The sequence below is a fragment of the Atractosteus spatula genome, chromosome 7, assembly GCF_055471065.1.
Source record: "Atractosteus spatula isolate fAtrSpa1 chromosome 7, fAtrSpa1.hap1, whole genome shotgun sequence".
Taxonomy (NCBI): domain Eukaryota; kingdom Metazoa; phylum Chordata; class Actinopteri; order Semionotiformes; family Lepisosteidae; genus Atractosteus; species Atractosteus spatula.
In genome coordinates this window covers 4,323,305-4,348,879 of record NC_142712.1, presented here as the reverse complement: position 1 = coordinate 4,348,879, position 25,575 = coordinate 4,323,305, and the positions used below count along the sequence as shown (strand labels likewise).

The 25,575-nt window shown below is 41.9% G+C and overlaps 1 protein-coding gene across 1 annotated transcript; it reads right to left on the bottom strand.

Moving 5' to 3' along the window:
• Positions 1-2,361: 2,361 nt before the first annotated feature.
• On the bottom strand, positions 2,362-25,355 carry LOC148830215 (galactosylgalactosylxylosylprotein 3-beta-glucuronosyltransferase 1-like). The gene is made up of 7 exons (XM_088921248.1): positions 25,292-25,355; positions 24,542-24,591; positions 11,793-11,947; positions 10,579-11,117; positions 9,845-10,141; positions 6,444-6,546; positions 2,362-5,005 (listed from the first exon to the last, which is right to left on the bottom strand). Exons 3-6 carry the CDS (start codon positions 11,902-11,904, stop codon positions 6,460-6,462), a joined length of 1,035 nt encoding a protein of 344 aa, XP_088777374.1. The 5' UTR covers positions 11,905-11,947; positions 24,542-24,591; positions 25,292-25,355; the 3' UTR covers positions 2,362-5,005; positions 6,444-6,459.
• Positions 25,356-25,575: the final 220 nt, after the last annotated feature.

Sequence of the window (25,575 nt, the reverse complement as noted above, 5' to 3'; positions counted from 1 at the left end):
AGAGTGCTCCTGGAGAAGTAATTCGCCAAGCGACGCTCAAGATTTCGCACACAGCGCTTCAAAGACAAGCGGGGCCTCACAGAAAGCGTCAGAGACAGTGTAACATGTGCAAACAAATTATATCATCGCACCACCAAAAGCAGACGTTCAGCTATGCGACCTGAAATTACCGTCAAAAAAGTGATCTCCTTTAAAGTATTCGTATTACTTTATTATTTGAAATGCCTAAAGATGCAGTGGCAGACCCTTAACAATAATGTGCCATATTTTGTGAGACCCTGTTCTGTAACGGCCTCGCAGAACCAAGTGCTCAAATTACACATTAACCACCGTTTGTTTTATTACTGAAAGGAAAAGTTCAACAAAGGGTATCTCTGCTGCCCCCTCAGCGGTCAGAGGTGGACAGTGCAAGTGCACATGATGCTTTTAGTTTTCTTACTGTACATTTAAAAAGTATTTTGAACTAGAAAAAGCCTTTCTTAACGTAATGAAAACACTGTAGAGAGCATATATATTACACCTTTCAAGTTATGTTTCTTTGGCCTTTCGGGGGTCTTGTTATTTCTAGGACTGAGTTTATACTGTAATACTCTGAAACAACTGAAGCTTACATACAGTATTATTTCATATCACAGTTTAAAGTAATAATTTCATTGGTCCGACTTGCATCCAACATCTGCAATATGTCACATTAAAGTTCAGCTGTAGATCATTTATAAGCAGTCATTTATTCCAATGATCTCCATGTCAAATTATGCTTCTGTTCAGCGTAATTCAGGGATGAATTTACTGATTGCTGTCAGCAAGTGATAGATTCTGTATTTAAATAAGGAAAATTGTGTTTAAAATTGAACACGTTATCACAAACAACAATCATGCTATGTGTGTGCAAGAAACTAGACCATATAAAATTAGTTTATTCAATGAAAATTACTTTTTAAAAAAATTCCAATAAAACATTGTGCCTCAAGCCTGCAGTGAAAGAGTTCTTTGTCTCTGTTTACTGCAATCATATGGAAGTTCAGACATTCCTCAAGCCTTACTGAAACTGGCCCTGTGTGGTTAGTCTTCTGTCTCTGAATTGTTAGGTTTTTAACCAGCTGTTGCTTGTTTTGCATGGAAGAATCTCCATGCTAGAATTGCAACTTAATTGCAAACAAAGAAGTAGGAATGCAAGTATTTTTCTGTGTCAGGAGCTTCTGCAAGGAGCAGAGTAATGAGGAAAATCATCCTGGGGGGCTGGAAATGACTTCACTACACATTAGTGAATCTGGTGTTTTGCAGTTCTGGCCATTTCTAGAAAAGTAATGAGCTGTCTGATTCTGTTGCTTTGTTTTCCAGAGTCATGATGCAACGTAATTGAAGACTCCTTTTTGTTTACTAGAAGGCTTTATTTCGTACAGAAAAAGCTCACAGACTCTTCAGCAGGCAAACAAACACTTGCTACAGCTCTGTAAGCTTGCTTCCCAGGGGAGGAAAGACACCCCCCCCAGTGGCAAAATCTGTAGTCCTGGGGACAGGATGCCATGACTACTGCTGTGTGGCAATTTACCCTGACACTGTTGATGTATTTTGTAATACAATTGGGAAGTTATGAGCAACGAAAAGCGTTAAATTCAATTATATTCACCCTCCGTATAGTGTTCATTCATCTATTTATAAAACTATATTTACAGGTCTTTTATGTGGACATGTGTGTACTCCATCTGTAGACTCTGTGATAAATTTTGGGGAGCTCGGGGGAGTTTTCTACTTTTTTACCTCTCTCTTTCAGGACAATACAGTCATGATATAACAGGAAATTTAAGAAAAGGCATAAAACTATCCTGTCGAATGGTATTCCTACATACCACAGTTTTCAGAAAACACATTTGGGGTATTCCGCTGAGCTCCCACAGTACTGCACGTTCTCCCAGTGGGTCTCCCCTATGCACAGCACACGCCTCGCCTGGAGCTGCTGTCTTGTTGCAATGCCTCTCCATGTGTGAAAGGACAGGAGACACACAGCAAATAAAGGCAAACTGGCACAGAGCTGGGTGAGCTCACTGGGCCTCCCGGCGCTGTGCCCCCCTCCGTCGGCCTCTGTGAGACAAGACAGACCAAACAGAATCCCTCCCGAGCCGTCCCTCGGGTTACACAACTCACGCTGCTGGGCTCAGGCAGCCCAGGCTCCAGAGAGCTGATCGGTCCTCAAGTACCGCAAGAGATTCCACACTTGATGTCAGGTCCACCCCTGTTCTAACAAATCCGTCAAGCCACGCTGCCCCACGAGGAGCGGAGGGAGCTAACGCTGACAGCAACAGTCACGTCATGCCTGCTGGCACCATCCGGCTCAATAAAAACTCAACACCGAATGAATCACAGCATTAAAAAGTTAGCCTTTATTCCACAAGTGACAAAGGGCTCACATAGCAACACACCAAGCACGTTGGCTGATTAATTTCAGGCAGCATGTCTCTTCATTTAGCAATTAAACTGAATTTTAAAAATGTACAAGTACAACCAGCGTTAAACTAATAAGAGTCATCCTTTTATGTAGCATATTGTTACTCAAAAGTATTCTACTGGAGGAATATTTTAACAATATTTTTTTTTCAAGCTGCTGTTTTTTGGTAAAATAAATTGTGCAAAAATAAGACAGTCAGTGGTAACTGCAAATTTCAGATTCGCACATCATACAAATCGCAGAAGAGATTTTAGTTCTGGTGTACACGCTTGTAAACTTAGATTCTTTCGGCAGTCAGCAGCACTTGCAGTCCCATTTTTTAGGTTTTATTTCTCATTGCTTTCCAGAATGCGCAATCATTTCTTTTTCACCTGGAGGGTGTGTGTTACAATGTGTACATGCAGGTCAAATGAAATCTGATTGAATATGTCTTCAGCCTGTTAGGTAAGCAAATGTGTTACTGTGGAACAGGTGTCTAGAAATTTCTATCGGCACTGTACCTGGTGAAATGTCATGTTGCACAGTTTCTTATTGTAATTAAAACATCTTGTTTTTTAGAAATAAATAATGAAAGTGCAGTCCCCTCAGAAATATTCTTCATGTTCCGGATCAACCAGGTGTCAATGATCTGTTTCACAGGTCAGCGTGCTGAACTAAGCTATCCGGATCCATTGTGCCACCTCTGGCTTGGACACAAAAACTACAGCTTTCAAAACATTTCATTTAACAGTTCCATTCATTGCTTCATTGACCCACTCCAATTAATCACTGTGATCCAGTACCTGTGCAGACACTTGTGCTGTTTGTAACAGATCGTAAGAAAACTGTCGAAAGGTTACAAAGGAGAGAAGAGATTCCCAAATTCTGCCGCAAGAGATCTATTTCCCAGCTATATTTCATCCAGCTTCCTTACTGGGGTAGTATTTAGGAGATAGGCGATATTTTAACTGTAGTCAGGCAATTAACAGAGTTGCAATAGTGCTTTACATTCTTAGAGTGTGTGGCAAAATATTAACACTGGATGAACAAAACCTTTGACACAAAAGACATGAATGAATGCTAGGCCATTAAGAAATACTAGGAATGTGATCTTCTTCTACAAAGTGATAGAGTATTGTTTTTATAAAGATCCTCAGCTCCTCTCTGAAGGAGAAGAGGAGAAAGATGTACTGTACACATTACAAGTCGCCTTTAGAAAAGGTTAGCACATTCACACTGCATTCATACATTCATGTTGCATGTCGCTTCCCCTCACTGGAGAGAGGGATTTGATCTTTTTATATTTTTAATTTGATTCTGCCATTACTTAGTATACTTTCTCATGGTTTTACTGTGGCTCACCTCAGGAAAGTATTCATAAAGATCACACCTTCAAAAAAGTGGGTTCACTCTCAAGGACATGAGAGACGGTTCTGCCATAATCAGACCGTAAGCTCTGCATACTCTGCGAGTCATGGTATAAAATGATAAAATGATCCATTAGAGAGAACCAGACCATAAACACTAAAAGATCAATTTTTATTTAATACTCCAAACAGGCAGAGCAGAGTGAAATGGGTTTGTGGTGCTGCTTCACCAGAGAGAAGAGCGAACAATGTCTTCCTTTCAAAGTGTCAATTACTGTACCTTCACTGTGACGAGCTGAATTACTTTTCATCTCAAAGAGGTTTTGTGCTCATCTTCCTCTCAGCTGTGACAGCGGAGAGCGCTTGGAAGACTCCTGCTTTTCTGAATGTTTGAACTTATAGAGATAATTTAGATCACCAAGATTCACACCAACAAGAAAGTGGGAGCAGTTTGTGGTCAGAGGCCCCTACATCGAGAAGCTCGATTTATAGGAGAGGAGCCAGTTTGTGCTCTTTCGTGTTTCTAATGATCCAAGCTGCGTCCTGATTAGCTTTACATTTTGTGGTTCTATCAATGCGCCATGGTTTTAAAAATGTGCTTACATCTCCTTCAGTAAACAGTATAGCATCCCTTCATCGTTTGGCACTAATTACTGAGCTGACATCGAAATCGCGCGGCTCCACCAGGAGAAACGCTGTGTCAGGCCCAGCCTCCATCATTCCACCTGTGTACCTGCTGCGTAGGCAACAGAGAACTGCAACCAGGCTTCTGTCCTCGGAGCCGTTAGCCAGCCTTGAGGAGGATGTGTGAGGTAAAAACAGCCGATGCAAAAGACTCGGAGAAAGGTACAGTACAAAGGAAAATGTTGTTAAACGTATGAGAGACTTGAGCCTGGATTTAATTTCTGTTACAAGTTGCACACAGAGCAAAAAGAGAGAGCATTAGGCCTCCCTTTGAGATTTTAGTGGAAGTGAGCCATTGGCTTCAGTTCAAGTTGGATAATGGAATATTTTTTTTTCTGCTTTCGATTCCAAGGGGGCACGTGGGTACCCCTCGTGGCTGCTGTGCTCAGTCTTGTGCCTCTGGCAGGCCCATGATCCCCTGGGCTCACCCCACTGGGCCGAACATGAGAGCTGCAGACTTCCCTGACTGGCTGGACAGCCCAGAACTCAGCACCTCCCTCCTCCAATCAGCATCCACCACACTCCGGACCTGCAGGAAGACAGGAAAGCGCGGTCAGGAAGCCAAGTGCTGGCTTGTGCAAGTATGGTGAGCAAGCGGTACCTGACAGGAAACAGTTTTCTCATTATGAATTCAAGCTGTGGAGATGGGTTGTTGCAAAGTCTCCAAACTCAGATCAGTTAGAAAGTTTTAACCTGTCCTCTAGTTAAAACATACAAAGAAGCCATCTGGTAGCTACCCTGTATCTCTATCCAATGCATATCTGATATCAGGTACAGTGTCCCATACTAAGTAAAGTGAGTTAATGTAATCAATCTCAATGTCATTTCTTTTTCATCATCCATAATACTTTTTTACTATCTCATGTCCTTTTTCCTTGTGCTTGAAGTTCATTATACATGGATCCTGTTCTTTTTAATCAATTCATAAAGTACTATTTTCTCCATATATTTTTCCTAACAGAATTATCAGACCATTAGAGCCCCTGCTGTCTAACCCTGGATCAGTCTACTAATGGGATGAACCTGTTTCTGTTCTTCAGGCAGAATGTCTTTCAGCTGCTGTCACGCACTCTTCCCCGATGCTACATCTACTGCTCTTCAGGTCGTTCTCATTCCTTCCTAGTGTGTTTTTCTGAAAATATATCCTGTATATATCATCTTTATTTGGAGTCTATCTCTACAGTTTAAAGTCATACTTTTGGAGTTTCGAAGTGAGTACTCTTAACGGCCATACGTTACACATGGGGAGTGTAATCACACCATATTAGTCACAGTTTCCTAATCTGTATCTTGATTGCTTGAAAAGATGAGATCAATACACACATTCCCTCTCATCGGTACTCTGACAAACTCCCGCACGACGTGAGAAAGCAATTATTAGCCACATCTGCCATTTGAGTTTCAGCTGCTGAAATTCTGACGAACCAGTCTATGTGCCTAAAATTACAATCTCTCATCATAACCACGGGTTTACACAAACATTCCTGATTCCCTTGATTGCATTTTAATACACAGTACTATAATACACAATTTCCAATAAACTGTTTTTTTTTAGACTTTAGAGAGCGCAGCATTTCTCTGTATTGTAACTACACTAATTCTCTGTTTGAATGCAGTCACACAAGTCTCCTGCTGTGGCAGACCTGCTCTATTTAAGGTCACTCTCAACAGAAACCTGATGTTTTCGGCCACGTGGCTGACACCTCCTGGCGCACATTCAATTTAACTGCACGGTCAAGGGAATTGCTTCAGTTCCAAAACTGCTCTAAAACGCAAGTCTATAGCGCCCTCTAGTGACCATGTACCTGTCATAGCACCCTTGCCGTCTGTCCTTTCCCTGCTCTAAGCCGATCTGTCACACAGGTTAAAGGGTTTTATCTTGTGATAAGCGGCAGTGTAACACCTGTTGTAAAAACAGACCGAGGAGCCCCTTTGCCAGGCTGTCCCCGTGTGTCAGAGGTACTCACGACTCGTTTCCATGCTCTACACCTCCACCCTCAGGTCAGTGAAGCCCTGCCTGCCCTCGTTCACCAGAGTGGGCTTCTCAGTCCTGGTGTGCCAGACCAGTACCTGCAATAAGCAGCACAAGTCAGCAACAGCACGCGCCCTGGTAGAAAGCATGAGTCAGCAACCATGTGTACCAGGGTATACGGCATGAGTCAGCAGCAAGATCTACCTTGATACAGAGCAGAAGTCAGCGACGACGTGTTCAATAGTCTGGGGTATAGTGTGTATCACGGCGTGGGGGAGGGGGGGGGCAGACCCTCATGCAGGAGAGAGACACTCCATCAGGTTTTATAGCCCATCAGCACCGTTCTCATCAGCTGCAGCGGAATGGGTCTAAGCATTTTCATTTCAAGTGATCTCTGAAGTATTGAATTCAATCTAGCTCACTGAAGGCAACTGGTCCACGTACAGCAGAGTCGAGTGATTTAAAGACTGACCACTCAGCCAGTTTTCTGTATACTGTACCTGGAGTAAGCCCTTAAGAACAGTCAGAACGGGTGGAGGCCACCCGCCGCATGTGGCTGGTAGCTAATTGAGCTGAGGAGCTCATCCAGCCCTGTCTTGTAAGGAGCAAGGGTTTCGACTCCAACAACGTGCCTGGGAAGCCTGTGTCAGCCTCCCACCACTCTTTGTGCAGAACAGTGCCGTTTGCTCTCAGATTTAAATGCAACTTAGTTTCTACTTGTGACCTCCAGCGAAGGTTTGACTGCTGATGCAGAAGTCCATTACTCCACTGGGAGTCTTGCAGTGCCTTTGAGGATTTTAAATACTCTGAGTTTTCCAATCAACTTTTCTGAAATCTGAACCGGCACTTATTAGAGCGCCAGTGTAATGGCGAGCACCTTAGAAAGCCGAACTGGAGAGGTCATGAAGACAACGTTCTTATCACTGCTCGTCTGAATTCCTTCCCTCTTCTTCTAGGATGCTCTCAAAATCCCTTAACCACCCCGATAGCCAAGTTATTGAAAATGACAAGTTTGACACCAGACAGAAGAGCGCTCATTTTTAACACACGTCAGAGGATGAGAACAACAGGTTCTCTTTCCCTTTCTTTTTCTCCTCTGCCCACAGAGTGCTTTAACTGTAAAAAAAGCTCTACTTTTAAAATTCTCAGATTCCAGCATAGGTGAATTCAGGGCTGGACGGCCTTGGTGTTACCCCCACTTAAAAACACCCACCGAACAAACACTAACTACAGAGAACGGAAACGGCTGAAGTTAGTGTTCCTCGCAATTGGAAACAGCTTTAAATATTAAGTGTTAGGCCCTTGAGCTTCAAAGTTTTAATCCAGTCACTATGCATAATTCAATAGTTTTCAGTATTGTGCTGCTACACCACATATTCTCATCCAGATGGTTTTACCCTTTATTAAAATGTGCTGAAGCAGGTGCTCACAGGCACTGAAAAAGCCGAGAATGCCAGGATTACCAGAAGCATACTCAGTATACTTAATCCGTCTTTTCTTAATGTTTTAATGCCGAAACATTCCTGAATGGAGGATCTTAAAATCAGAACATGATCTGGGCATTAATGTCAGCTCAGACAAGCAGTATTGAGGCAGTAATGTTAACAGAAAGGAAGGAATCCGGGGGAAATCTCTGATTTTTACTCTCTGTCCTCTCCATACCCATACTCACGACTATCAAATAATAAAAGCAAATTAGGACAACTAATAGTGAAAACATGGATGGATGTAACACAGACAAGAAGGTCAGTCAGCTTTCATAACAGTGGTGGCCTAACAACAGGTCCAAAAGTGGATTTCACGGAATATCCTCCATCTTTAATTCTCTTTTGCTTCATATGTTCGTAAACAAAAAGCACATCATTATTCATTAAAGCTGCAAAATCATACTCTTGATAAATCAGACTCTTGATAAACAGACTTACTCTTCTCGACTTTTTCACTCAACTCAGCCAGGAATACGTTAAGAATCAATTCTTATTGATAAGATCCTACAATAAAGAAATTATCACAAGGACACCTACAGTTTATTTTTTGATGGCTCGATTGTACTGTCACAGTTGTTGCTGGATAAAAAAATCTAACTCCCTTTAAGAAAGGAACCAAATTGTCTTGGCTGATAAAGGCATTCCAGTGCTGTGTCTTAGGAGTGTCTTTATGTCCAAACAAAATGTCTTTTGTTGTTGCAGCACTGAAGAAAAAACTGGCAGTGAAAAAATCCAGACTATGCAATGCTGATGTGTGTCAGTGCTCGCATAAGATCTTATGAATTTTGCCATCAATGCTCCATTATTATCTGTATCCTCTAAGTTCATTGTGTGTTGTGTGTGTTGCGATGAAGCCCTACGAAAGAGAATGATCTATGGCTTCTGGTATTTCAGCTCAGCGGAAAATGGTACTGTGAGAGTACTCATTCACCAATGCTCGACTGGCAGAAGCTTCTCAGAATGACTCGTGTGAACAAGATGGTAGTAACTCTTCTGAAATTACAATTAAGAAATTAAAATAACAGCTAACTTTAAAAATAATGTTATGGTAAGAAACTAGACCCTTCATGTGAATTAATTCACTCTGTATTATATTTTATTTCCATACCAAAATCACAGTACTCAGCTAAAAAAATTAAAATAATTATTATAATCATAGTTAATTGCTTTTATACAGCAGACGCCATACCAAAGCTCTTTATGAGATCGTTCAGTCCCAGAGTGGAAGTTAACCAGGACACTGGGGCTAATGCTCCAACTGTATTGAACAATGGGACAAGCCAGGGGGTCTTCATGTGAAGGACGACGCCAACACAGTGTCCCTGGTCCCCACATTGGGGGACCGGCATCGGTCCAGAGGGAAGAGTGCTAAGTACTGGTTCACCAGCAACACTTACAGAAGCAAACTGGTTTTCCATAGAAGCCACCCATCCCAGTTCTGACCAGGCCCAGCCTCTCTTATCTCCTGAGATCTCGAGAGAGCAGACTAGAAGGTGCTGCCACAGCTGTCAAAATATGGTCTTGAGGTGCGTAACGTATATATAATTTAACTATGGAACTAGGTAACCATTACTGAAGAGGCCAAGAGATGCATCTTCCCCACTGTTAATAGCAGCATTTCAACTGTGAAGTATCATGTCAAGTAAGGATACAGTCTAGTGATACAGATACTACATTTATAAAGCTATCTTTATAAATTGATACTATCAAAACCTGTCTTTGATAAGGGTCAATGTACAAGTAAGTGTCTTGGGAGAGGTACGAGTCTGAATTGTGCAACATCGTGAGATTCCCCAGAAGAGGTGAACACTGGAATACATCTGAACTAACCCCGGGTTGCACATCTGCTCACCCTCTGCTGATGAAGACCTGCTCAGCCCCAGTGTGTGGGAGACGTGCAGACTCCTACCTTTGTACAGTTGGCAGCTCTGGGCTCTAGCTCAGCCATGGTGACCAGGTCCTTCAGTAGGCTTGTTTCCTGGTACCCTCCTTTGACTCCACTCAGCTGAAAGTTGGCCTGAGGTCTCATGAGCACCAGCCTGACGTTGACAGCAAAGCCCGCCATGTCGATCGCGAATGGACGGTTGGGGTCAAACACGGTTTTCCAGCCAACCACTTTGCCCTCCGCGTTGACCTTTGGGGCCTCGTAGCGCAAACCTCCAACAAACGCCACAGGCCAGACGGACACCTTCCGCGTGTACCTCATCTGTAACCAAGGGCGATATTTCAAATACCAGCAATCAGAACAGGCACAAAACCAGCTTTTTCTTGTAAGTACAGATCACTGTGTGAAGCAATGAAGAAAACACGAACACATAATAGTCAGTGATGGACATGAAAGGCAATAATATTTACAATATTTACATTTAAAAAGAGGCAGATCAAGGGTCTGCACCACCTGGCTCCCCCTTGGTAAGTTTCTGAAAGTGTATCACATCAAAGTCTTTAGACAACAGAAATGTATTAAATATTTCATGCCATTGTGTAAATGGAACATCATCTAATGAAAACAGGTCATTTCGATACAAGTTCTAAAATTACACACATCCTAATTTGCTTGTACAATTTTGGATACTAGAGTAATAGCTTTAATTTCTTTAATTTCACAAACTGGACTCTTGTGGACGTCTCTGCAGACACTACCTCCTCAAACAGCTCCAGGCTGTAGGTGTTATCGTCATCCGCAAAGTAGACCACGCCTTCCAGGGAGTCGCTGAGGACCAGGCTGTCCCTCAGCCAGCGCAGACCCAGGTTCCTCTGCAGGGTCCCCCTGGGGGTGTGAGTGGCAGCCTTGGCCAAGCCCACCCTGACACTCTTGGGGCTCTCCACGTGGATGTGGGTGAAGTTCAGGCCGCTGCTCTCCAGGACCTTGGCTACCAGGTTGGTCCTCCTGGGAGAATCCTCCACTACAATCCAGTGCAGGTTCTGGACGTGCAGGAAGGTGTTGGCCAGCCGGGTCAGCTCTGCCTTCTGGACGGGCCGCGTGTAGGTGGGAGTGACCACATAGATGGTGGGCAGGAGCTTGGACCAGGGAGGTGGCCTGAAATAGACAGGCCCGCGGGCGCTCGGCCGCGGAGGGTGGGGCGTGTGCGGGCGGGGACAGGTGGCGCTCTCCTCCTTGGCTTGAGTTGCGTTGCCCACAGGTTGTAGACTTCTGGTACTGCTGTTTTCATACGTGTCTTCTGAATGGAGGGGAAGAAGAAGAAAACATCAGTACAGTTCAATACTGCCTCTCTTTTTGTTTTTTATTACTTAAAAAAATGAAAACGCAACACAATATACATCCTAGTATAGAGGGTGGGAGCCCCCTTCAGTGAAGAGGCAACAACACTGATAGAGGGGACAGACTTCTCTTGGCTCAGAGACAGTGTCAAGGACAGACTTCCAGGAATTCTTGTGTAAACAAGAAGACAACTGTCTGCTGTCTGGGTGTTCATTTACCTCATTCAGAGTAAGGACAACTATAAAAATGCAAGCCATTCCATACTCAAAACCAAGTCAGGAACTGAACGAATGAAAACTGAAGTCAGGTGATTCTTGTTCCTTCATGAAGCCTCCTGAAGGCACCAGTTTCCTGTCGAAGCACCCTAAAACAGCAGGTCTGTGCCTTAACACTCCAGGTAGAATCACACAACGTGCATTCTAATTAAAACATTAAAATATTAAAATATTCTGCCTGGGCGTTTCTAATTCTCCCCCAAAATGCTGCTTCAGCAGTGACCCTGTCCTCTTGGAAGGCTCCTTCAGCGAGATCCTGCTCGATTCTTCAGACCCTGTAGCTACGGTCTGACCTTCACCTTAGCTTCCCTGTCCTCTGCCCCTCCCCTAGTGCCAGCTGCTGTGTTCAGTGGGCTTACTGCGGAGGATGGTGAGGTAGCGGGTGGCGGGATTCTGGTGCCAGATGGTGAGCAGGATGGTCCAGGGCAGCACAATGAACACAGTGGTGAGAATGCTTCTTCTCCTCGGCATGTTGCAGGATGCGCAGGGCCCCCAGTCATATCGGCAGCACTACCTGTAAGCAAGCAGCACAAAGGCGTTACTCCAGACAGGGGTCCGGCAACACGGACGCACTGCGCCAGACTGCAGGAGCAGAGAATTCCACGGCAAGAAAGGATCGATGATTATTTAGAAAACCGCTGGCGACACCTTCTCATGACTCTCCAAGATGCCTCCGCAAGCGAGGCAAAGAAACCAGATTTTGGCCGCGGTTTCTGTGTCATCTAACTGGTTTAAGGGCAATTAAAAGCGACTTTAAACAAAGCACAAAAGTACTTTCCAAGTCAAAGGAAACTTAATAAATCTCTGATTTATTGTCCAGAGATTTGACCACAAGACTGAAATGTAAGGAGTGCTGGAATTGTGACATACTGTAATACTAATGTGGTATTTGGTAAGCAACTTTGAAAACACACATGAGGCTAACTCAATAAAATGATCTAGTTACTTTAAAAACAGATTTTAAGCTGCTGCACTCCAATCTGTTTACACCTTTTCTTTGCTTGGAAAATGTGTCTACTTCATTACTCAGATTCTGACTCTGGTTCCTGATTTCTGGAAACAACCCACAACACTTTCGGACAATTTCCATGCGGAAGTCTCTGTTGCCCTATTTGGCGCATCTCCAAAAATGACATACTGCGAAATGCAAACAAGACAATAAGAGTTAAGGCTTCACAGCCTAACTTGAAATACAAAACTATACAAATAACCTCCATTTTAGTCATGCAGCATTTCAATCTTGTAAATTGATAGAGCTATTAATTAGAGCTAAATTGAAAATCAGCTTGATTCTTGGGACTCTCTATATATGGTTATATTGTAAAATATTTTACTACAGTAAAAAATATAATAATATATTAAATATTTTTAAATAAAAATGAACACAAAACATATTATTCTGTGTAGGGTAATTTGATGAATAGGATGCTACAACCAAATACATGAGCTTTATATAGACAACACAGTATGAAACTGAAAAACGTGTAGCAGGGTAACTCTCTATCAAGTACAGGTACTGAGCTGTTACGCTCTTAAAATCGTGTGTGTCAAGTAATCTTTGGACCAGCACATAGGGTATCTATGTAAAACAGGGGCTCCTCCAACCAGATTATAAATAAGCTCTATCTAATTTAAAGATAATAAACCCCTTTTCAAGCAGTTGATAAAACAAGAAATCAAACGACTTACTAAATGACTTCGCGCTTGTTTAATTGATCATAAATTGCTCCAGGTCTGCAAAACCTGATGATTTAAAAGATTCCCACGAAACCTGCTGGACTGGGGCTCCCCAGGACCAGGGAGGGTGGGAGACCCCTGCTTTATACATTATACAGCAGTGAAAGTGCATTTGTCATCCACAGCACCAGCGGGGGCTTCTGAAGACATCTTCTCTGAAGCCATTAGAGTTTGGTTCTGATGCATTCACATCAGCTATTTCTATATCAGTACAACTCTCTGCCTATGAGGTATAATAGCAACCATAACACAGGCATAATAAGGTTAACAGAGCTTTTGATTGATGTGTGCAATATGTTGCCTCCGTCCTTTCTTATCTGCCTCAGATTACACCCTCACAGTTAATTTCGCCTATCAATCTCTGTTTTACAGGCATGCCGGCAGCTTCTCCGCTTGAGGTGTCCCAAGATAACGGAGGCCAGGTATTGCACGTGATTTTGCCCCTCAGGAGTCAAAAGCAGGCGACTGTCATTCCCAGAGGGAAGGCGTGAAACACTGTGCAAGGCTTTACTCGGATCGCGGCTCTGCTAGCTGGCCGAGCTGGGGGTGACTGCAGTTTACTGTGCTTCTGAAGATGACTTCCGGCCCCCTTTCTGAATGGTTTCTAGTCCACGTCTTATGTGTGCTTGCGTGGTTGATGTAAGAAGGAATAAGCGGTGACCAGTGGGATATCTAGGGGACCATGGGACTTGTCATTACATGACTAATGTGACCGAGGAATGTTTGGTGTAATAACATCATAGCATTTCCATGGTCCTGCACAATAAATCAGAGTGAAGACACATATCAAAACCATAAAAATACCCCGAAACTACAGCACAATTCTGGATACCATCAAGTGCAAAATTCCTGTCGCACATTTGCCCAGATAAACATCCATAAGGGTTAGCAAGCGGTTAAACCCTAATTTTAATGTATTAACCCAAATATATAATCCCAATTTAAAAAAAACAAGTCCCCAATCGCCCTTTAATTCCGCTCTTGTTTCTGGGAAGTGATAACATTTCCCATTGTAACAGTTCACATCAACCAGCACTTTGCTAACATCGTCCTCATGGGTTACTCCCATTTCATGTTAGCCTACAATGTGAGACTTGAATCATGTTAGAATAAAAAATCACAGAAGGAGCTCTGCACGTTTGTGGGAGATCTACAGAGAGCGTAGACTGAAGATATTGAGCTACTTTAACCTGTCCATACATGACTATCTCTTGAGACCAGGTATCGTTCTTATTCTTTTTAAGGCTGTTACATTCTTTCTTGGGTATGTTGATCAAAACTGGAGACAACAGTCTATACGATGACAGCTTACTAGTTGTAAAGCTTGTGTATAACACCTTCATTTAAATTCCACTTTTTGACATAAACACAGGAATTCTGTTTCCATTTTTTATTGCTTTACAATGTTACCTTACTACAGAAACTACACAAATACTGTACACAGATCCCCTTCATTTCAGCTTCCTGCAGCCTGAAACACCATGTGACTTTTATAAGGTATCTTCCTACCTCCTGCCTAGGTCACTGTGCACTGATCAGCATTGAATTTCATTTTCCAAATGTCCACCTTTCTATTTTAAGATTCTAAGAAATCTATATTTCTATTTTAGTATCTTGTGCAAATTTAACTAGTTTATTTCCTATTTCAATATTGATACAGATCAGGAAGAGGAATCATAGATTGAGATTTAAAGTATACAGCGAAAGATACCATTTCAGTATTCCCTTAATTATATTCTGGTTGTTTAAAATGATTAGGGGTCAGTAAGAGGTTCTTAAATTCTTTAAAAGCATACGTCTGCTTTTCCTTGTAACCCATCAGTCTCACATGAAAGTGTTCTCATCTTCTCAGAAGAAAAAGCTGACACAGCTAAAGTTGCCCAGCTTTGCTTTCTGAAGAGAAAACAAAACAATAACCAGGACTGCAAACAAAAAAGAACATGTGTTTGTAGCACTCTGCGACATTCCTGTCTCACACTGGTTGTTCTGCTGGTGAAAATTAATTGACCTTCAATTAAAAATCAAGCCACTGCAGACTGAGCTGGGCTACATTTTGCTGGATTTTGAAGAAGCTCTCTTATTGTTTTCCTCTCCCTTACAACACTTGTGCACTATTTCAGAACTGGAGATGGGGCTGGGAGTGAAGAAAACCGGGCAAAAAAATAAATAAAGTAAAATAAAAACCCATACAGAACAGGAGTGAGGAAATTATCTTTCAATCAATCTTTCACTTTGTGCATGTATGTAAGACTCTGTGTTTTCTGAGATTCTCTCTCTCTGACTCTTTCCAACAGGCGTGCTGAGAGGCCGTCTAATAAGGTCACGGAGTGTGCTTACTCAGGGAGTCTGGAGCCAGGAGGACTGTGCGCCCAGCGGGATGAGCTGAGGGTTCATTCTCACGATCTGCTGGGACAGTGAGATGTTGGAGTGAAATCAGAGGAAAGGGTTTCATTGTCAGTGAGGCTGAATTCAGAGCCCCAGGACGTTTGTGTAACACCTGTAGGGAACTTTAAGGCTGCACTGTACCTGTAGGAGTCAGGCAGCCTGCACAGTGTGAATCTGACTGCCATTTGCCTGCTGGACAGGTCGGTCCTCCACCAGTGAGATGTTCTTATGGAACAGGAAAGAACACAAAATGTTCCCAACACGAGGCAGCCATTTTTCCCCAGCTAACCCCTCTTGGTAGTGAGTAGCTCCTCCATCCCAGGATCTCACTGAGCTGGTGTTTAAAGGAAGCCAGGGTATCGGCCTCAAAAACATGTCAGGGTGGCTTGTCCCAGATTGCTAGAACTCTCTGGTAAAGAAGTGGCTCTTACTCTCAGTTGTAAACGTGGATTCCTCTAATTTAAGAAAACTAGACAATTGCTGTTGCATCTGGGATATGATCTTCTTGTAAATACCTGTATGTATGCCAATGTCCTTTCATGTGTATCTTATTCATCTTTTTCTAATATATATAGATGTTGTTCAGTCTTGACTTGAATTGAATCACTTCTGCATAGGCTGTAGACCCTTCAGCTCAAGTCTGTAAAAATTCAGCAAGCTTGTGGGGTTCAAAGTGCAGAAACATCCTTATCATGGATATACTGTATATACACATATCATGAGTGAAATGGTTGCTGCTACTAACAGGATGAGAAAAGTGTATTGTTTGTAGTACATATAAAGGTGTCACAGGAAAAAAAGAACCATAATGGTTTCTTGTACACAAAAAGTGCTACAAAAGGTTGGTGGAGTCTAATGTAGAAGAAATCGGAGTGCTCTATTGTAGGCCACCGTAAAGCAGTAATATGCTATAGGCATACAATAATAAATTGCCAAATTATATCAATCGTTAGTTACACAAACCATGCCAAATAATTCAGAACAACATCAACTATCAAATTAATATTAGAAACATACTGAATTCAAGCTTAATTTACTATCCTGAACTGGCTAATATAAGAGCATATTGCTGCATGGTTATAATTCCAGTTTTAAAGAAAAGGTACAGAAATGAGAAGCATGAACAATTCCTCATATATAACACAAAGAGAAATTGGTATTGCACGTAAAGATCAAAAGGCAAGTAGCTCTGACGGTTGGATTTTAATTCTTTAAAAGAAATTAAGTGAGTGCAGAAAACTCACACAGCTGGCTTTATGGGGACTGAAGTCTGCACACCTGACACAGAGTCACAGAGTCAGACCGTGCTGGTTTGCATCAGCACACTCTGCAGTAACACCACGGTGCCGATGTGACGCATTGCAGGGTGCTTTTATACTGGCCTTTCGGAACACCATTGCACAGCAAGGCAGGCCACCCTGCGCGGTCGTTTCAAACCCCTGCGCTGCGTATCGCGCGGTCAGCGGACAACAGTGCAACAGACATATGTAGCTTCCACTATGTTAAAACACAAGCACTCTACAGTGAAAATCCCTTTGGCCATCATACTGATCCTTTTTGTCTTTCCTGCACTTGTCGGGAGCACAGCTGTGATCTCGGGATGTCGTACATTCGACAGCGGGGGCTCCGACCTCTGCAGGAGCGGCGTGTGAAATGACTGGAGATGCGCGTGGGATGCCAGTACCCAGCAAGGACCTGTAGAGAACATGGAAAGGGGGGAAATGCACAGGGACGCAAGGCAAAGCACATTGCCGCCACCCTTCCTTTCTTCATAGATGCAAATCTAACTTTTGAGAGAAAGAGAAGGAAGAAAATCATAAGAGGCAATGTGAGATAAGTTTGACATTATGAATAGGCTCCAAAGGGGGCTTTGCGCTAATTGCTGCAGCTGTTGGTAAGTGTAGAGGAAAAATGGAGTCCCTGGAGTGGCATTAAATTACCCAACCTCTGAGCCATTTCAAATGATCTGCACAGTGCCGTACCTTTTCTCCTCTTGAATACAGGAGGAAGCGGTCCTAAAGACCTGAGTGCTTACGCATTGACGTTAATTCAGCAATCCACAAATCAATCAAGGAGAAGCAAATGCAAGTAGCAAAATGCCTAAAACAAAGGTCTTTATGTTTATTCCTAAAATAATAATGAAAGGCAAACAAACACCATTCGAATCTGTTTGACTTCTCTCAGTTTAATGGTATGGTACTGTATAAGCAAACATAGAGGTTGATAAATTAGACAGGAAGGATAACTGGGCACCCAGCCCTGTTGGTCTACAGTGATGAGGAAGGAGCCTCTCTGCCCAGACCTGAGCACAGCTACAGATTTCATAGACACAGTCTGAAGCTCTCATATCCCCACATCACACCGCCAGCTGAATCTATCATATTCCTCTTGATTTCAAAATGCTCTTGGCAGCAACCCCCTTCACAATCAAACTACTAATGCGGATACATCTAATTAAATTTGTTTCAATATATGAGAAGGTCTAACAGTCAATTAAATCCTAGCGAATGTACCACCTCGTGCAGTTCAAAAACCACTACAGCCGAAAATGCAGAGAATTAAAACTATTTCACGGAGAGCTGTTAACATAAGCATTAATAACAAGACGCCACTGAAAACTGACACTCTGTTGTTGGTCTCCTTATTTTATTTTCCACTCTTTGTCTTTAAAGAGCAGCTGTAAATTAGTAAGATCATTTCCCGGCTTTCAATGTAGTGAAGGGTGAAATTAGGAAAAAATATGTTTTCACTACTGTGCATTCATATCTGGATATTTGCATTATAAGCCTAAATGTTTAACAAGTGTCCAAAGCAGAAGAGCCCAAGCTAATATGAAAAATGTGATAATCTGTAAAAAGAACAATTCCAATAATGTAGGTGGCAACTCTGAAGAGAGAGTACAGCATTGTACGGTCATGAATGACCAACAGCACACTGACATTTCACAATGTGCACAACAGCAACAGATAAACATAGTATGTATAAGAAGATGTCTCTTGGGCCCATTTTTTCCCCTAGGTAATTCATAATTTAATTAAAGCAATTTAATTCATAAGGATTGTACAGTATGCTGCTTCTAAACAGACAAGGTTATTATCTATCCATCATATCCATCTCTACTCCACTCAGTAATCATTGTTACTCACTGATTTTTGTTGAAAGTCTTAGAAAGATTAGGAGTCAGAAGCAGCAAGCGTGCCTCTAGAATGCTACAGATACTGGGTTTGGACAGCGGCATCAGGTACCAACCCCGTTACAGTGCATAACGTGAGCTACAAATTCTGTCCAATAACCAACAGCTGAAAGTCACATAATTACTCTTCACCTACTCTAGATCCTTCAGTCTGGGGGAGTTCGTACCTACTAGGAAGCTCATAAAATTCAACCCAGATTAACAAGGCCTCTACCTGGCTTCTTTTTATAGTCTAGGTGCACATTTACCTTGAGAAAAAAAAATATTGACATTTGTCAACTCCTACAGCCTTCTACTGCATACATTTTCAATGTGTACTGTAACATACCTCAGTCAGAAACAAGATAAATGATCTACTTGCATGCCACACTTAATATTTGAAGACTTCGGTTGCTTTATATATTGAACAAGCTCTACAGCATTTGCCCAATGTTCTTTTTATGTGAGACATTTTGTGTTTTTCTTTAACTTATGCTTAGACTATTTAGCACAAGCTGAGAGCTCCTTTTGAGGAGCGGTTTTTAGTGTCGTCATAAACGCAGCTCTGGTGAGCAATAAAATGAAACAACAAAAGAATGGCAAAAAAAATCAATAAATAAAATAAATAAACTAAAATGGTACAGATTCTATAAGCCAGAGTGATTTTACAGATTTGTGTGCCTGGTGAATCAAGAAAAAACGTATGATTCATTATAGGCAGAGGACCGGTTTTGTAAAATTAACGGAGTCTGTGTTTTTAAAAAAAAGTTAATTAAAATACAAATAATTTAAGGGTGATCTAGCTGAATGGTGTCATACTTGCTTTGAGAAAAATATTATTTGAAGTACCTCACACTGAAAATGATTAGATAAATGTAAAGTTTTACATTGCTGTATTTTCACATAATATTAACAAGATAGTAAAACTTGTACAGTAGTAATTCTGCTCCTGTACAGCAGCTCTATGGTTTCCATACTTGCGTTTACTATCTGTAAAATGTATTAAATTATGAACAGTATAAATAAACATATCTAGTCATAAAACCTTGCAGTTGTTCATAAAAACTCCTCTTTTTTACAGCCTCTTTCATAGTGTACCTCTGAAACATGGCTGGGCTGTCCACTCAGTTTCGTGTGTGATACCTGTGGGTCCAAAAGTGAAAGAGTGAATGCACCTTGAATGAAAACCCAGCACCGATCAGAGGGCCTTCACAGAGGTCCTCTGGGTGGGTGAAACTTCTGTGACAGAAATGTGACTGCTGACAAAACAGCAGAAATTCTTTTTAAAGTAAAACCCCGCCTTTAAGCTTGTTCTCAGCATATCTGAGTCCTCCTGCAGGAATGCTCTGCCTGTCAGTTTGATGGAGAGATAATCTGATTCAAAAGACCGGGGCAAAGCAGAAAGGCCCATATTGTACTGCTCCTCTGCCCCTACATTTACCGCAGTGCTGTCTGACTTGCACTTCCCAACAATAGCGTTTTATTGCATGATAAGTCAGGAGGACAACATTTTTTTTCTGCAAGAACAATGAAAACCCTTTTCCTCCTTTTGCTGTGCGAGTGATCTGAATTCTAAATGATAAATAACGCGTGATTTTCATGGCCTGATCTTGACATGATACAAATTTAACAAGGCAAAATAGAACTTTCAAGAAAAAGAAAACAAAGTACAGAACTGCACAGGGATAGGCATAAGTGCCGACATACGGTGAAGGAAAGTGGTTACTGTAACCCAGGTTTTCACATGTTACAAGCATCGATGGCACTTCAGTTTAGGAGAAGTATCAGAAGAGGATTCATCTTCACTTTGTGGAAAGGAAAACAGGCAAGGACAGCCTGGGGTCTGTTCTGTAACTGAGAGATGACTTAGATTTCATGTTCAGAATTATTGTCAGTCAGGGCAATATTGACAGAAGATATTAAAAAATAGGAGTCATAAGTCTTCTTAAACTGAATCGGAATTCTCTGAATTCCCAAGAGCCTCTGCATCGAATACAGATATTGTCTTTTGATATTCAATGTTTAATTAATTTAAGAGCTGGACACTGTAGGTTGTTAGTTGGGAAAACAGTTTCAGTTTATAACTGAAAATGGTTGGAAGAATGAAGTGTTTTCTTTGCACATAAGTTGTCAAGCGTATTAATGAAAAAATCAGGGTTTGAATGTTGGAAAAAACAAAACAAATTACAAACACAACCCTTTGAAGTTTTTTAAAATAAAGTTTTTTATGGCAATTAGAAACGGATGGAAAGTACCTATAGGTGTGTTGAAGTAGGGAGCGAAGGCTGCAAAGGAACAAGTTTAAGTTTTATTCCATGCTGAAAAGAGAAGAAAGAAAACACAGCGTTTCGGCTCTGGAGCCTTCTTCGGGTGTGAGGGCGATATGGTACGATACTTCAGCTACTGTATACGTGTGTTGGCTCAGCTTTATAAGATGGGCTAATTTTATTTTCCCAAGTCTCCTAACATCCTTCAGTCTGGAGGCTGATGTGCTGCTGTAGTTGATGTGTTGCTGTCAGACTAGCTGTATTTGCACCAGATTTAATGTGCCTCATTGCTGGTCCCCCATCCTACTGACATCCAGAGTCCAGCCAGCACCCCTGCCAGGCTCTGGACAGCCTCCAGGACGAGGGAGAGCACTTGCCCATTTTTGCCAGTCAAAGAAAATATTTTGTATTCTACCTGTGAGGTACTATTTAACTGTCTTCATCATGATTAAAAAACAAAAGAAACACGGCTTTTTATGCTATATGCGGGAATTATTTATATGCCATGATTTTATATATTATCAGTGCCATAGATGGTGACTTATAATATGCAAGGCAAACCACATTAGGGATATGAATGCCACAGTGACGAAACATCGTGTCCTAAAAAGGTACTTGTAACGGTTAATTCCACGCTCAAAGAACAGGAAAAAAGAAAACACGATTCTTCAGATATGAGTCTTGTACATTGTGTACTAAACCTCATACAGGATACATACTGAGGAGCAAATAATAACAATGAAACACTTATTCCTTACCATCTCTTTATTTTGAAACGCACTTAAAACACACAAAACCTACTAAATATCAATGAATGAATAAACTCTTGAAAGCCATTTTGACTCCGTCTTTTTTACAATTGTATTTTCTGACGGCATTTATTTTTAGTATATGATTCCAGGTGGTCTTCTGAAGAATCACAGAATTGCAAATTAGCCCTTAGACCGGTCCACGGTAACTCTTCGACGACAACGAGATGAAAATGTAATTATAACAGAAAATCGGAGGTGTAAAATGAGTTTGCTTTCAAGACGTTGCTGTTGGAGAGTCTCTCCCCTGTTTCCGTACTCAATCGGTATTTGTGTGATGTAACAGAACCGACATAGGCATGGAAAGCAATACCATCTGTCAGAAGAGAGATCAGCTCCGAGCATAGCACAGCCTAAATCGGAAAGTCTATTAATGAAACGATCAACTTTTGAATGTCGCAGACAAGAAATTACAAACCCGAGATTTTCAAGTTTCTCAAAATGAAGTTTCTTTATGTTACTTACAGTACAAACTTATGGAGAGTATCCATTGGTAATCAGGGATATTGTCGTTCAAAATGTGCTAACAGTTGGCTATATGAGATCACGTTTTGTACAACACACAGAAGGTAACTATTTTCATTCTGAAATTAAATCCAGTGAAATTACTGAGTTCCCAATTTGGGAAGTGCTGTTGGTCAAAACCAACTCTTTAATACAGAATCCTGGCCATAAAGTTTGTGGCGCTTACCCTAGAATGCACGTTAATTTATGATGTTGAATTCAACCTTTTTTTTTTTAAATAAAAGCAAATGATATTTAAAAACTGACCACCAATCACATTAACATCCAGTATAATACACAGTACAAAATGATAACGTCATCTTTAAAATGAGCGTTAGGCAACATCTAGCAGCTATACGTATGCTGAAGAGAAACAATGTTATGGTCTTTTAAGATGTATTTTTCCTGGGTATTATGTGGGGACATTCCAAACAAATGTATATAAACATTTAAACATAGATAATTAACGTAGGAATGTGAAGTATTTTTTAAAGATGCCTGTAATATTTACTTTTCAAAAGCGTGCTGCCGTTTTTCTGAAGAAGCACATAAGCAGACAAAAGTTTACATCCCCCAAAACATTCCCACCGCTTTGGGAACGATCGAATATATGGGTAAAAGCTTTAATCCTGATAGCTCCGATGGCCATATTCTATAATGCAATTGCTTTCAGAAGGAGACTTACCTATTGCGTGCGTCTCGGTCCATCCTTCGGGTTTGATTTCAAAACCGACTTTCGACTTAATGGAAACCAGCTTCCCCCGAGCCTCTGCACCGACTACCGACTCGGAGCAAAGCAAAAGCAAAGCTGAAAAAACTTCCCGGCACAGGCTGCGTGCAGGTTGCTAACCGGGCAGCCAGAGGAGCTGGGGTAGGAGACTGGGCAGCTCTCAAGCTGCTGTCCAGATCCTCTTAGCTCTGAAAGGCTGGAGCTTACACACTCGCGCAAGACGCGGCTCAGCCTGCGCCGCAAGCACGTTTGACAGGCGGCTCGTCTACTGAGGCATTAGGGACAAGCCTGCAGCCGTACAAGCGAAATAATGAAATACCCGGTTTCAGCGGAACGCATTAATACACCCGCTTCATCACGCCGACGTGCGGCTGCACTGGCGTGTGTCTTTAGCAGCGGGGATTGAAAACGATGTAGTGTGTCAGTAAGTACATCGCGGGGAGGAAAAAAAAAATCATTTTAAGCCTATTAGATCTGAGACAAGCCGAGTGAAAGATAGCGATAGGCTACTTGCCAACCTATTGAAACCAGTGAGACGCATAAGAATGATTAAACGTTACTTTTGAATCGGGTGAATTCCAGCAATAAAATGTTATGGTATACAGTACGTCTGTAGATTTTAAATAATACTCGAAGGTATTTTTTTGGTACTGCGATGCGGAGTCACGACACTTGCACGGGAAGTCGCTTTCTCCATCAGTCGATGGTTTAACGGGACAGTTCATGTCCTGGCTGCTTGAATGCTTGTATTCATTGGCAGAGTCCTTCTCACTCGACAAAATGGCTTAGTACCGTTCACATATCCTACTTATAGCGACATACACGACGAAAATCTCACCCATTGCACAAATAAAAACGGGGTCTGATTATTCCACGAGAGGTACTGCATAGAAGGCTTGATTATATTTGGTCAGTGTGGGGTTTACTTGTAAACCTGGAATTGATGTTAACATGTGGTAATAATTTTTTGTAGTTCCTATTTAAAGAAAACTTGCGACGAGTAGGCACGGAGACGATTTTGTAAAAAAAAAGAGGAACAGTCATCATCTAGCCTTTTGAAATGAATTAAAATCAACTGTTTCCAACTAATGCAAAACTGAAAGAAACAGAAGAGAGCACAAGGCAGCCACCGTTTCCACAAACATCCGCCACTGCTAGCGAAACAGATGCCCCTGGCGCAGAGCGACTCCACACACGCTTGATCGGAGAGCCCCTCGGCATGTCATTGGAAACACCGAGCTGCACATGTGTGATGTGCCAAAGATTTATCCGAAACGTGCGTCCTGCCTCAACACCCCCCTTTAAAGGTGTTGGAGGGAAACATTTATAGAGGATTTAACGATTTAATAATAACTTGCAAAAGGCAGATAAAGTGAAATCTTTTTTTTTTTACTTGGTGTTGCGTTGGTCTCTGTTTATTCCGAAACAGTCTGATGGTGAGGTTGGCCTGGGGGCTGTCTGAAGAGGACAGGGCAATGGAGAACCTTGAACCTTAAGTGCTTACCCATGTCGTCCGAGTACGTTGCCCACATCTGGTTCCTCTTATCAGATATGCTGAAAAGTGAAACAAAAAACAACAACAACTTTTTAAGCCTTTCTTCTGCACTATTGATGGTGGAATTAAACTCTACCCGTTTCTTCGCAGCTCGCACGAAGACGTACAGTAGCTCCTTGCTCAAAGCATCAGATAACAGGAAATATCTTAAAGATCACGCCTAGGTGAGAGTCATTATTTCATTTTTGTTAAAATCCAAAACATGTGTGGTAAAATGTAGGACAATATAGTAAACGTCTTTTGTAATATGAGAATTGTTAACTGGTCATTTTACAGCTGACACTGAAAACTTTATAAAAGGGACATACTGTAAATAGGTTTGTTGCTTAAAGAGCAATAGTCTTCCCAATAGTGTCATTTTGTTTCCTGATGTTTTTGTCGAGCAGGCTACATAAAATATAATATTAGTTAAGCAAGTATTAGCTGCCTGCCACCAGCTCCTCGGTGCTAATTCCTAGCTGAAATATTCAAGAGAGCTCACTTTGTTAGCTGTTCCTATGGTTACAGAAATACGGGAACTTGTTACTGGAGTTGGAGAAAGTGTGGGTGCAGGGAAAGGATTTAGTATATTGGGAATTCTGCGATAACTAGGTTTAGCTTCTGTGGTGGGGATTGTCCAAGCAATGGCCCAAAACTCTCAGAACCTGTGGTTCAGAGGATTAGCCTCTGTGCTTTGGACTCCTGTGATTAACCACCTACTTGCAGTGACATCAGCGAGAGACGTGGTGCTCCTCCGGTCAGTGCTAGCTCTCCTGTCAGGCGCTGTGCAGCTTGAAGCATGCCAGAAGGTCAAGGGTCAGATCAGTGTGCATATCAGAGGAGCATGGCTACAGAACCTCAGTCTTCCTGTGGGGCTGCCGGGGTTATTGTGGGAGTGTCCTAAAAAGTGGGTGATTCCTGATAGGGTAAGTAATTAAAAAAAAAAACAACAGTAATTCCTTTTTCGAAGAAAACATAAAAAGTTGTGAAAATTACTTACCTTA

Coding starts and splice junctions, on each gene's coding strand:
- LOC148830215 (XM_088921248.1), bottom strand. CDS start 11,904: ATGCCGAGGAGAAGAAGCATTCTCACCACTGTGTTCATTGTGCTGCCC. Junction 11,118..11,792: donor CTACCTCACCATCCTCCGCA/GTAAGCCCACTG, acceptor CCCTCCATTCAG/AAGACACGTATGAAAACAGC. Junction 6,547..9,844: donor GAGCTGCCAACTGTACAAAG/GTAGGAGTCTGC, acceptor TGCTTATTGCAG/GTACTGGTCTGGCACACCAG.